Source organism: Aptenodytes patagonicus, chromosome 1 (assembly GCF_965638725.1).
Source record: "Aptenodytes patagonicus chromosome 1, bAptPat1.pri.cur, whole genome shotgun sequence".
In the NCBI taxonomy this organism is placed as follows: Eukaryota; Metazoa; Chordata; class Aves; order Sphenisciformes; family Spheniscidae; genus Aptenodytes; species Aptenodytes patagonicus.
The window spans coordinates 84924708-84936953 of NC_134949.1; the positions used below are offsets into that span (position 1 = coordinate 84924708).

General features: G+C 42.3%; 1 protein-coding gene across 1 annotated transcript; it reads right to left on the reverse strand.

Annotated features, from left to right (window-relative positions):
* Window positions 1–530: 530 nt before the first annotated feature.
* On the reverse strand, window positions 531–11713 carry LOC143155817 (killer cell lectin-like receptor subfamily F member 1). Its single transcript, XM_076328793.1, has 7 exons — window positions 11632–11713; window positions 5545–5622; window positions 4290–4388; window positions 3330–3470; window positions 2157–2308; window positions 1328–1440; window positions 531–663 (listed from the first exon to the last, which is right to left on the reverse strand). Exons 1-7 carry the CDS (start codon window positions 11711–11713, stop codon window positions 531–533), a joined length of 798 nt encoding a protein of 265 aa, XP_076184908.1.
* Between the last annotated feature and the right edge of the window lie 533 nt (window positions 11714–12246).

Sequence of the window (12246 nt, forward strand, 5' to 3'; positions counted from 1 at the left end):
TTCCCAGCCCTCAAGTGGCTTCTGTAAGTGGCAATTAGACTGTAAGGAAAAAACCCACAAACTTCAGAAAACACTAAAATATTGAAACCCAAATAAAAAGTTCCTTCAGCTCAACAGCAGCTGCCTCAGGGATATGTACAACAGCAGTGGGCTCCAACACACTCCTCAGCCCCCACAGATGGCATCTTTCCTGCACAGCATGCAGTTCACGTGCACAGTGCTCATCCTCACGTGAGTACCTCTTCTCCCCTGCCCTTTCCCAGAGGCAGCTGCTGCCAACGTCTATCCGTGGGGAGGCTCAGCACCCCCACATCCACACGTGCTGACTTGCAGTCCTGTTGTGTGACCTTCACACTGACACCTGGCAACTTCTGAATTCCCTGTTTGCGTCAGACAAAGTCTTGGGGAGCACAGAACAGTGAAATGCAAATTTCTGTGCAAGTCTCATAAAATTATTTACATCAAATGTTGTTTCATCAGTAAAATGGGTCTTCTGACAAAAAGCTCTGCCCGTTGTCTGACAATTTGGCTCAGAGCACCAACAAAGTTGCGTTCTTCTTACAGATCCACTTCTTTAAAGTCTGGCAGTTATCTGCTTGGATCATGTTTTTTCTTCTGTAAACAGCACAGTTCTTGCCAGTACCTATTCTATTTATAGCTATCCTGGTGAGAGAAAAAAAGGAATGCAATGAGTTTTCAGCTTTAAATTCAGTACCGGATAAAAATATTGATAATATCTTGAGTGAGGGGTTTGGGTGATGCCCATTTGGTAACCAACTGAAGCACAGCTCCTCAGCAGCCACGCATAGGTAGGATGGGCACCCACAGCAGAGACTGCTGGCTGCTGAAGGATTGATGCTCATGAATGTCAGTGTAAGAAGCATGAGAAAACCTGCACGTGCAGCCACGATGCTGAACTGTAATGGTAAAAGGGAGGGGAAGAACCCCTCAGCTGCACGGATCCCAGCACCCACGCTATGTGACAGGCGTCACATTCAACGGAGATGGTATACATGGTCTGTACGCAGAGAGTTTGTTGACAGTGATTTCAGTGGGACAAGTGTGTTTTAATGTCCTTCTGCATTAATACATACATGGACTGTGACTGTGGTTGGTCTTGAAGGCAGAAAACAAATCTGTTTCCAAAGGTGTCCAGCAGGAACCAGTTAACCTGGAATTGGCCATGAAATAGACCCTGAATAGGTGCCTGAGGCTGCAGGACTAGATCTGTGCTTTGGGAAATTAGCTTGGATTCAGAGTTGTATTTACACGCACAGTACCACACCTTAGCTTTTGCCGAAGACCCCCTCCCCCCACAAATCATCACCTGTTTTCTTCTCCTTTGGGATCTTCGACTGAACTCTGTTGTTTCTTCATGTCTTGAATCTTCAATCCAATCCAGATATATTTGGTATCTTTCTCTTTATTGTCTATGAATTCCTGTGGAACAGGTAGAAGCATGTTACCCAACAGCAGAGCTTTTCTGCTGTGCTCAGGTCACTGCCGCGTCTCATGCACAGCTTTTCGGGTAGTCCCTCACGTGGGGAGCAAGGGCAGGGATCCAGCCGTGGCAAAGCAACCCATTACAACTGCCCGTATGCATGTGACCGGCCACAGAGTTTCTATTCAGGCTGGTGCTCAGGCCGATTGGCTTCCTGTCAGCTGTCAGAAAAACTCTCAGTGATGCTCCGCACCCTAATGAGCCAGGTTGCAAAGCCTGGCCTTTAAGGTAAAAGACCTGTCCCTCAGGGAACAATAAGTTTCTCAGAAAAGCCATTCAGCGATACCTTGCTATTCATTTTCCCAAAGGAAAATGAGAAAGAGGTTTGGCTGTTTGAATTTCCATTTAGTGGTTGAATCAAACCTCTCTTCCCTGAGCCAAGTAATGGAAATGGGTGGGAAGTCCCCAGCATTTCCTCCTCCCGGTCAAAACTGCTCTGGCTTCCACACTTGCATCTCTTGTGCTTCTCCTCTTCAGCTCTACTCTGTTGACCCTCTGCAAAACAAGCTCCTGTCTGTAGAGTCAGACGCTCTGCACTTGGTGGGGCTCTTGCTTGCCTGCATGTACACCTGACATCTGGGCCATGTTCACTTGGTGAAATGTTTGGCTAAGGCAGATGCCTGTCAGACAATTTTAGGGCTGCTGCAAGACTCACCATCTCAATTTCATCTTCAACGACAAGAAGCTGGGATTTCCTGGCCAGACAGTTATTCCGGCTCTCATCCCAGCTTACAGCCTCCTCAGAGAAGTAGTAACATCTCCCCCTGTGTAGTTGCCACCCTGGAGGACACAGCTCGCATGTTGTTCCTGTGGGTGGAGAGAGGGAACCATTAGCTCGTACTGTGACTTGTTCCAGTTGCCTTGTAGCATTTTATGTTCATGTGCCTGGCTGGCTGGTCCAAAAGCGGCCAGTCCCCACTCCCAAGCATGTGTTCGCTGGGTGTGGAGAGAGGTTTGAAGTCTCCAGTGCCGCTCCCCTCCTCAGCTTCCCACTCCCTTGCCGTGGTGCTATGCACTTCTGCACTCCCACTGCACATCATCGGGCTCTCTACCTGCCTGTGCACCTGCCCGGTGGAGAGCACTGGGAGGACCTAGAGGGCTGCAAAGACACTTTTCCTCCTCCCACATGCAGCCCTTGTGAGGAGACACCGTGCGATGTGACGTGATGTGGAGTGTGTGGATTTAACACATGATGTGACCGGAAAGCACAGCTACTTAAATGACGTTCAAACTACATCCATGGAGCTGGAGAAGGAACTCTATTAAATAAGGGGACCACTGCTGTTCCCACGTCTACTTCCCATTTCACTCAGAGCATCTGGGAGGAACGTCCCCTGCATTTTCTGTCTTGGCTTCCTCTAATGTTTCAAAGTAACATCATTACAATCAATCCTTAGAAAAGCATTAATATTTGCTGACAAACAAGAGATCCACAATAAAAAGACCAGGAAGGTCTTCCCCTGCCTGATCCTTGCAAAAGGCTAGGAAATCTAAATTCCCTCCCACTCTTTGTAAACAATTATTTTCTGGAAAGTGTTCTCCAGGACAAGGGGAGGATGTACGATATATGGCATTTCTGACAGCAGCTCCTGGCAGAAAGAAATGCAAAGAAAGTACTGGAAACTGTTTATGCCGAAAGAGGAGCAAAACTATTGTCATTAAAATGTTAGTTTAGATCCTGGCATCACTTCTATGCAGGAACACCATGCTCCCTGGCTAGTACCAGTGATTTCCCATAAATCGCAGGTGTCATGGAAATGGGAACAGAGACAACAGAAGTGCGCACACAACACGTCCTCTATGCTGTGGAAGGACTAACTTCCCTCACCCTGTCCGTCTTCACACAGTTCCTCCATGAGCCATTTCAGGAGCACTGCCGAGACAGTTTTCTCTGAAGAAATGTGATCACCAGTGCTATTTAGACCATACTGGGACGAACTTTCCGATTTTCCTGCTCTGCCCTTCAAAACTTGAACAACAACAAAAAAAAGAGATTATGGTTAACAACAGGTCACGGAAATGTAGTCTTTGTATCCACTGCTACACTGTGAACGTGAGGATATGTGTGCGTGTGTATGCATTGAGGCGGGTATACACACTCAGTTATGAGCATACTCGGTGAGTATAACTGTCTGGCAAAGGGTGTAGCTGCTGAATAATATGAACAGTACAGGAAAAGAAAATAAGTTTGTAATTTTTGATAGTTGGATATATAAAGAATACACAATATTTTGGTGAGATTTTAGGGAGGGTTGGGAGGTACATGTTTTTTCTGAAGTTTTTCAAGACTGTTTTCTCTCAGGAAATTAATATCTTCTCTGGAACGGTTCTTGTATAACTGGAGCATGCTGTGGATTATGCTATTACTAGTACCAGGGGAGTATGATTAAATGAAATGATCTGAAGTCTGATTTTTATTTTACTTGTTCAAACCTACAAAGTAATTAAGTGAAATGGTCTCAAAGTAGCATCGTGGATGCAACTTTTAACTTGTAAGTCAGGAAGGCCAAATGTTTTGATTGTTACAATGATTTAAATCTGCTTCTACAGACTTTCAGCATCACTGATGACAAGGTAGACTGCAGCAACTCCCCTTCATCTGCGCTATATATATTAAATGACAGGCAGCAAATGTTCCCTTTGGAACACTACATTTATTTTCCTTTATTTGTGTATAACTTGACACCTTTAATGCAACACTAAGGGAATTTTTCTTTTGGCATCACTGTTTGTGAGGTTTAAATACGTCTGCAACAAAGAGATGAAGCGGATGGTAGGATCTACTCACATTGCTTGGCTAGCACGGCTATGACACCCAGCAGGACGAGCACAAGGACTCCCAGGACCAGCGCCACATAGAACCAGGCTGAGCGCCCGTGTCGGCAGCCTGGAGGGAGGCAGAAGGAAGAGCGGCTTAAGGTCTTTGTACTATTAAAATTAACACTACCTTTATGTATGCCAGTTTCTTACGTGAAAACAACAGAGAAATCGTCTGCCTAAAATCAGTCTGCTCTTTGAAGTACGCGGGGACATTTTACTTATTAAAAATTTGCATCCATTTTGCATACATGAAAGTGAAATCGAAAGATCGTTTTGTCAGATAGAGCAAGTCATTTTCAATCGATCATTCCATTAAGAATTCTCTTTCTCCTTTGAGTTAATTTTTTCAAGCATTGCCTCCTCCCACCTACCCACCCACACCCTGCAAGACCCTGCAGAGCAATTCAGGGAAAGTATCAGGGATGGTCTGTGGTATGTTCCTCCTCTCTGGTCACACTCTCCTGTGTTAACGAGCCTGTCATGGCTGAAAGCTAACTTACCTGAATGCATAGAAAAGGCAAAAAATCCCATACCGACACCATAGCACAGTGACATATATCTGTCCAAGCATCTCTCCAGCTGTTTGGCATTCATCAGCCCATGAGAGTGAAACACTCAGGAAGAGGCAGGACCCGAGGAAATTTGGGGTCAAGGTGCCATTTCCACAAGCCACAGAGTTGCGCTTTCATAACTGCTGCTTTCCTGACCTTGCCTGCATGAGATGAGCAACTGTCCCATTCTCCGGCTGCCTGAGATGTATTTTGTAACGTTCCCTTTCAGCTCACAGAGTTCTGTGGGCCTGACCTTGTCTGGCACATGTCCTTCAGTACAGAGAGGGTGGCGATCATCCGTGCACTAGCTGCATATGGAGAGCTGGGTATTAACGCTACTTCCAAAGCCAAATGTGTCCCTGTGACTGTTCCTGCAGAGGCACTTACAGGAGGGTTCCTAAAAAAGTGTGGAATTTTACTTTCCTTTGCTAAATTTTCAATGTGGGGCACAAAGGCATTTTTAAAAATTATTTTTAAAATCTCTTTCAATATTATTTTTACAAGGAAAGTGTGTAATCTGAGAACCCAGTGAAAAAAACATGTGAAATGATAAATCAGTTCTTTATTGAGACATTGTACGTAAAGACTCTTGACAACAGGTTTTACTGTTGGGTAATAGGAAAGACTAAATCTATAATTAGTAACCAACAACCAAACAAAATAGCACACTACCAGAAGCGGAAGTCTCTGATCTCCTGCTCCCTTTGGGTTTCGGATTCACGCGCAGCTCAGCGTATGTGATCGTGTTTCCTGTAAGGAGTAGGGAAATGCTGACATTTGTGGTTGTGTAAGCCATTAAGTGGAGAAACAATAAAGAATTACATAGAAGACTGAGTCTGTATAAAAAGGGGCATGTGTTTCCACAGCTGCTAGTTCAGCTTTTTTTTTTTTTTTTTTAAGAAACAACAGGCAGGATGATGACTTATCATTTCCTGCTGCCGTCAGGAAGTAACTAAAAGCCTCCTCCATAATCTTTGCTCGAACTACTTGGGTCCTGTGTGGCTGGACCAGGAGGCAGACAGACAGACTGAAGGATGGGTAAGACCTGGGTACTATCCATAGCAGACGTCCCATTTGTTGCTAAGCCATCTCGGGAGGTATCATAGGGGCTTAAGGGGCATCAGAGCCATGACAGCTTCGTGGAGCAGGGAGACCCCAAAGGGAAAACTGCCACTCAGAGAAATGCTTCTGCAGCAAGGTGATTCTTGGGGACATTCCTGACTTGTGCGTGTTTATGCCAGGATATCACGTGATGCCTGTAAGAGCAGAGGAATGGACCTGATGGTTGAAGACATCTCTTTCCAGATGCACGTTGCCAAAACAAAACAAAACAAAACAAAACAACATTAAAATAGCATGGTGTGAGTTAGATGCACATGGATTCTTTCTGAACGCATTTTCAATTTTGTTTGAGCTGGGTATTTTGTAGAGCTACTGGCTAGTTTTATGGAAAATATTTGGACCTTTGACAGACTGATCTTCTTTCCACAAATGGTGAGATTTTATCAATCTGAATCAAGAATAAGCTTCTGTGCTACAGCCTTAGTTTGTGATCACTGGGGCTTTTAAAAAGAAGCCATTTGTGTTGTATAAAATCTCACTGATCAGGGAAAATCTTGGCAGAAGAAGAGAGTCTTATTAGGCTAAAATCAGGTAGAATTTGGTATGAGAATTGCTTGAAGTGTGGAGAGGTTTTACAGTAAGAAAACTACTGAGGACCTGACTGGCAAATAAGGTTTATTCATATAGGTAAGATGTTCTATGCTTTAAAGAACCCAACCTAATACACTTTGCTGTTTGATTTATTACAATTTATTAGTTCAATGAACTACAGAAAATTTGTAAATTATATTTAACTGTATAGATAAGTAACTGTTCTCAAAAAGAAATGCTTATAAAAGTTTTTCTTCTTAGAACGTAAATATTTTTCAAAGACGACGACTCAGGACTTTCAAACTTTTAAATGCACTGGCCTTATAAATGGAGACACTTCTTCTAAGATACATACTTTAGAAAATCTGCTACTGTTACTAAATATTTTCGCTCTCAAATAAAGATCCATTCCTTTAAAGAATATCTCTCAGACTGTATGAAAAAAATTATTACCCACACAAACTGAATTATTTAAAAAAAAAGGATTGCTTCTATTACAGCGTGTATTGGCACATGATCATTTGAATGCGAAGTCCTCAGAAGTCAGCAAGTGGTTTTAAAATACCATGTAACCTTAATTTTGCAGGATGCTTACACACCCTTACCTAGTTTAGCAACAAGGAGCCTTAGTACTAGGTGGAGATCTCTGTCACTTACTAAAACTGAAATTTCACTTCATTTCTGTATGTAAATTGTCAAGTGCAGAAACACATCTCTCTTTACTGGAAGCTTCTACTTTCTGAATGTGCAGATAGGGAGTGCTTCTGGTAGGTCATTCACGCCAAAGAGTCAGGCTTTACAGCCATCGGGCTCTTGCGATCAGCTGGACACCGTGCTGAATGTGAGCCCACGGTGCACCCTCACATCGCAGCTCGTACAAGTCGCCAGCGGGGCTGCGTTAGGAGACCCCTGGCCTGCAGAGCAGGGGAAGTTTCTGTGCTGCTCCACTTGCTGCTGCTGCGGCCACACCTGGAACGCTGTGTCCAGATTTGGGCCACCCCGTTCAGGGGGGATTGGGGGAAGCTGGAGAGGGTCCAGCAGAGGGTGGATAAAAAAGATGGTCAGGACCTGGAGGGGCCGAGGAGGCTAAGGAGGGGAACAAGAAGCTAAGGGGCGAACTAGTAGCAGCCTACAACTACTTGTAGGCTAGTTTGATGATGGCGTTGAGCTCTTGGGTTTTTTTTCTGGTGGAGGAAAGGTCTTGTATGTAATCATTTATGAGCCATAATCAGGTGATTCTTGTGTAAACTAGGAAGCGAAAACCATCTCAGTCTTTCATTAGAAAATGGATTTCCAGGCTGTATTTATCCTTGCTTGTATTTTTGGAACACTTTTCCACTTTTGAACATCTGTTTTGAAGCACATGCACTGCAATAGCACCTGCTAGTCCACCAAAGCACGTGCACAGACAGTACCACCTACTAACCCCTCCTCAACACGCCCTGCTAGAGCATCCAAGAATCACCTCATCCTTGTAATTCAGAGCACCTCACTGACAGCTGAAGTCCAACTGGTTGTGTAACCTGGCGTTGACTTTCCCATTGGAACAGGATCACAACAAATCCCTTTCAATCACTTTTCTGGGTGCAGCCTCCCAAACTTACAGCTGCAGACATTTTTTATTGCTACGTTGTGTTAAACATTATTTAATACGGTTTGTCCAGTCTATCAAGTTTATCCCAGTAGTTTTCAATGACTGAGCTTTCCTTATCATTAGGCTGCAAACTTTTACATTCATTCCAACTGTGCCACCAGTGTTTTTTATATCTTTTTGCGTATCCTCATAAAATACATTGAATAGACTTTGAGATAAGAACAGTATTTGGGAGAACACCAAGAAACTCTGCATCATTTGACGAAACCAAATCCCGTTCTCACGCATAAAGAAAAGCTAAAAAAAAGAGGTGGGCACTGGATCTGTAAAGGGACTTTCACTCTCAAATCCAAATTTTACATGTCTAAAACACCTACTCAACTACTACAGAACCTTGGCAGGAGTTCAGCTCTGCGCATGTTTACCTTTCAAGTACGCCAAATCTTGCCAGCAGCTATACTTTAGCAGGGCTCCCCACCCATGCGTTTTTTAGTATCTACTCCAGTAAATTGCATCTAATGGTCTGAAACTTGCACTAAATGCAGCCAGGAGGAGGTAAGCATGTTCCACTTTCCCATAGCCCAGTGATTTGAAGTCTTGCCTAAAGTCTGGGAATCTGCCACTCGGTGCATTCATCTGCCGAGTTTGCAGTGGTGATTAAACCCAGCTCTCCCTCCTCCACGGTGAGAGTTTTAACCATGCAGTGCTTTCCCTTATGCCCATCTCAAAGCTGCTTCTTTTTCTGCAAGACAGTCAGACATCCCTGGCTCAAGACCAAGATCGGCATGAAATCTGGCAAAGGGAGGGATATGGGTACCAGCCATCCTCCAGTGGACATTTCAATGTGTCACAGAGTCGGGATAGTGCCAAAGGGAGAGCTTGTGACGCTTGCCACAGAGTCCCATCACCTTGGAGCCGAGACCCTCACTTTGAGAGTCAGCTTCGAATTCCTGCTCCAAATTGGAGGAAGCATTGAAACCTCTTCATGCAGGGTGTGATAACGAGCGGGACATGCTGTAAGCATGTTTGTTATGCGGAAGCTGTCCTGTCCGAAGCAGCCTTGATCCCAGCCCGTGTAGGAGACAGCTCCTTCTAGCTTGCAGGGAAGGCTCTAACTCCCAGAAACGGATGACTGAGCAGCACCTTGCATCGTTGCTCTATCCTGTTAGCTACTTTTGGCAGTTCCTAGCTCACCATGCTAGGATCCCAGACTCTCCTCCATTAGCTGTAAAGAAATGCAGGGCACCTCAGCGAGGCTCCACTCTACAGTGGGGAACCTTAACACTAATCATAGCTATACTTACACTGAACTTAAGTCTGTTTTGTGAACATTGCTCAACGTGCCTGTCACCTTTCAGGATTATTCCCAAATTTCCTATGGAGTTTTTAAAAATTACAGAAATAATTCTGTAGAAAAAAAAATGTGTTTTCTCCCATTCTTCCTATGGTAAAAGCGAGTCTTTTGTTTTTGAAGAGCCTCTTGGAGTAAAAGAACATTACACCAGCCATGAGTATGTGTGAATTTCAGTCAAAGCGTTAAAACTTCAAGGAAGGAACAAGCAACTGAAATTGTTCATTTGAATTTTTAAAGCATGATAACATGGCTCAAGTTCTTGTCTATTTTAGTAGCAATAAATCCTATGTTAGTATATGTTAATGATGAAGGCAGAGAAATAATTGTTGTCAGGGAGATGACATCAACTGATATGAGGTCCAATATTGCTTAATACTGTTTGGTGCTTTTTCTGTTTGTGTCAAAGTAAGTAGAAAAATAATTGCTAATAAAATCTGAAAATAATAGAAAGGTTAATAAAAATAAATAAAGACAGCCATAATGACAGCCCTGTAAGATCAAGCCCAGTCAAATGAAATGTGTTTGAGTATAACCAGATAAAAGGGTGGGGGAAGGTGATACTGGGAGTTACAAACAGCAAAGGAAAGATTATTTAAGAGATTTTTGTCTTTGTATAACTGTGACTTGTAGTAATACTGGGTGCATCTCTGGTGCCCATATTTTTTAAAGGAGACAGAAACACTGGAGAATGAACAGAAAAACATCCACGAAAGTAATTAGAGTTCTTCAGAAAGTTAGAGTGAAAGATTTAAAGGCAAAAATACGCTGAGAAACTACTTGATTACTGTGGCCAGTAACTTCATGTGAGAAAATATTGAGTGCTAAAATTTATTCGACAAAGGTTTAACAAGACCCGTCTAGATGTTAATGAGAACTTTCATTGGAAATTAAAGCCTGGCCTATTCAAATTCAAACTTTTCCTTTAGATAGCATGATCAAGGGACATTTTTGGATGTCTTCAAATCGAGATTTGATGCCTGTCTCCCTTTGCAAATAAATTATATCACCTTAGAAACGGGGTAAAATTCTAGGCGAACCCTCTGTTTTGTGTTGTACAGGTTGCAGTAGTACAAACAACATCCATGGATGCATGAACATACAGTGTAAGGTAGTATTTTCTGTTAGATATATAATAAAGTGAACTCATTTTTACTTTATAGATAAAGGCTTTGTAAAAATATTTTCTAAAAATAGTTTTTTTCTGTCATTTAAGTACATGCATTCAGAGCACCATCATCACTATTAATCTACATTGTAAGTAGAATAACATCTTCTAAAAATGCTCATTACACAATGTAGTTTCCTTAAGTAATTAAATACATTAATTACTAATGAAACTTGAAAGCATGAAAATATAATCTTATTCTGACCACAAGCATTTCCTATTTGCTCATAGTGAGAAGTTGTCATTCATATTAGCTGTGATCCAGAATTTTGACAAAACATTTTCATGAATGAGTTACAGTTTTTCCAAGTACCGGAAATTTTATTTCTTAAAAAAATATGGTTTAAATAATCTCCTTACCATGAATATTGACTTAAACCTTTGTCTTTTGTTACAAACATGTGAAGTGATCCCAGATTGATAATGTGGTTCTGGGAAAATCACTACTGGATAACGGAAGAGGAAGAGCAGGAGGGTTTTAGGAGTCATTCAGGTCTTCCTCGAGTGATAGTGACTGCACTTTCGACTGCCACTAGTTTTCTGATTTACTAGTTAATTTACTACTCCTTTTCCATGATGACATCATAAAAAGTATTGATCTGATTTTTGGACAAGGTAGTAATTTGATGGAGCATATTCTAACAGGTTTTTGATTGTATTGTTCATATATTAAAAAAAAAGATTATGCTCATTATTAAAAAATGAACAATTTTTGTTTCTCATTGTTACCTAAAACAAGGTAACAAAGGGGCCAGAACCGAGGCACTACTCCATAGCAATACTGACTTAAGAGTAGCTTTGCTGACTTGTATCTCATGAGGATCTCTTCCACCATTTGCAACTTTTCACCCTTTCTGTGACTTCTGCATGCAGCATTTTATAGCATTCTTCTAGTATTATGCAGTGACAATTTTCAAAATGAAAGAGAGAGAGAGAGAGAGCGCGCACACGAGAGAAAACAGTGTACATCCAAGAGCTGACTAGCTGTTTTACCTGGAACTGATGTCCGAGAAGGAACGGGTGGTCTTTCCCTGGGTAGCATTGCCACGTCCGCATAGGTGATATCATCCGCCATTGATGAGCAAGTCCCTCTGAGTTATGGAAAGAGGTGGTTTAATACAGTGGGTTGCATCCTGTATTAGCTTTGCCTGCCTCCAGAAGTATACATACGCCGTGCTATGGCTCTGAGGAAGGCTGAGAAACAGATAAAAGGAAGGAAGTTACTTCTTTCAATACAGCTTCAAAGCCTATTTTCAGCCACCATTCTGTCTCTTCTTGTGTGATCTCTTGCCCTTCAGAATACAGGAGAAAATGAAGATTAAAAACCATTATTTTTATTAGAATGTATTAAAAAAAATTATTTTTGGTCAAAGCAGAGCAAACTTTCTAAGGAATACCCAAAAATGGACTTACACAGGTACAAAAGCTTTGCCGGTTCTCACGAGAATAGCTAAAGCAGTACAATCTGTGTTGTGGATGTATTATGCTCGTGTGCGTGATCTTACATAGCCTATTCACCTAAAAGGAAGATAAACAAGATATATATCTGTGTAAGATGTTTTGGGGCTAATGTAACTGCAACCACAGTCAGAGCTATAAAAATGTGAC

What these genes read in the sequence shown, in the direction of transcription:
- LOC143155817 (XM_076328793.1), bottom strand. Translation starts at nt 11,713, where the DNA reads ATGGCGGATGATATCACCTATGCGGACGTGGCAATGCTACCCAGGGAA. An exon ending in AGCCGTGCTAGCCAAGCAAT is followed by an intron (nt 3,471 to 4,289) that starts GTGAGTAGATCC and finishes TTGTTGTTCAAG; the next exon opens with TTTTGAAGGGCAGAGCAGGA. An exon ending in CCCAAAGGAGAAGAAAACAG is followed by an intron (nt 664 to 1,327) that starts GTGATGATTTGT and finishes TTCTCTCACCAG; the next exon opens with GATAGCTATAAATAGAATAG.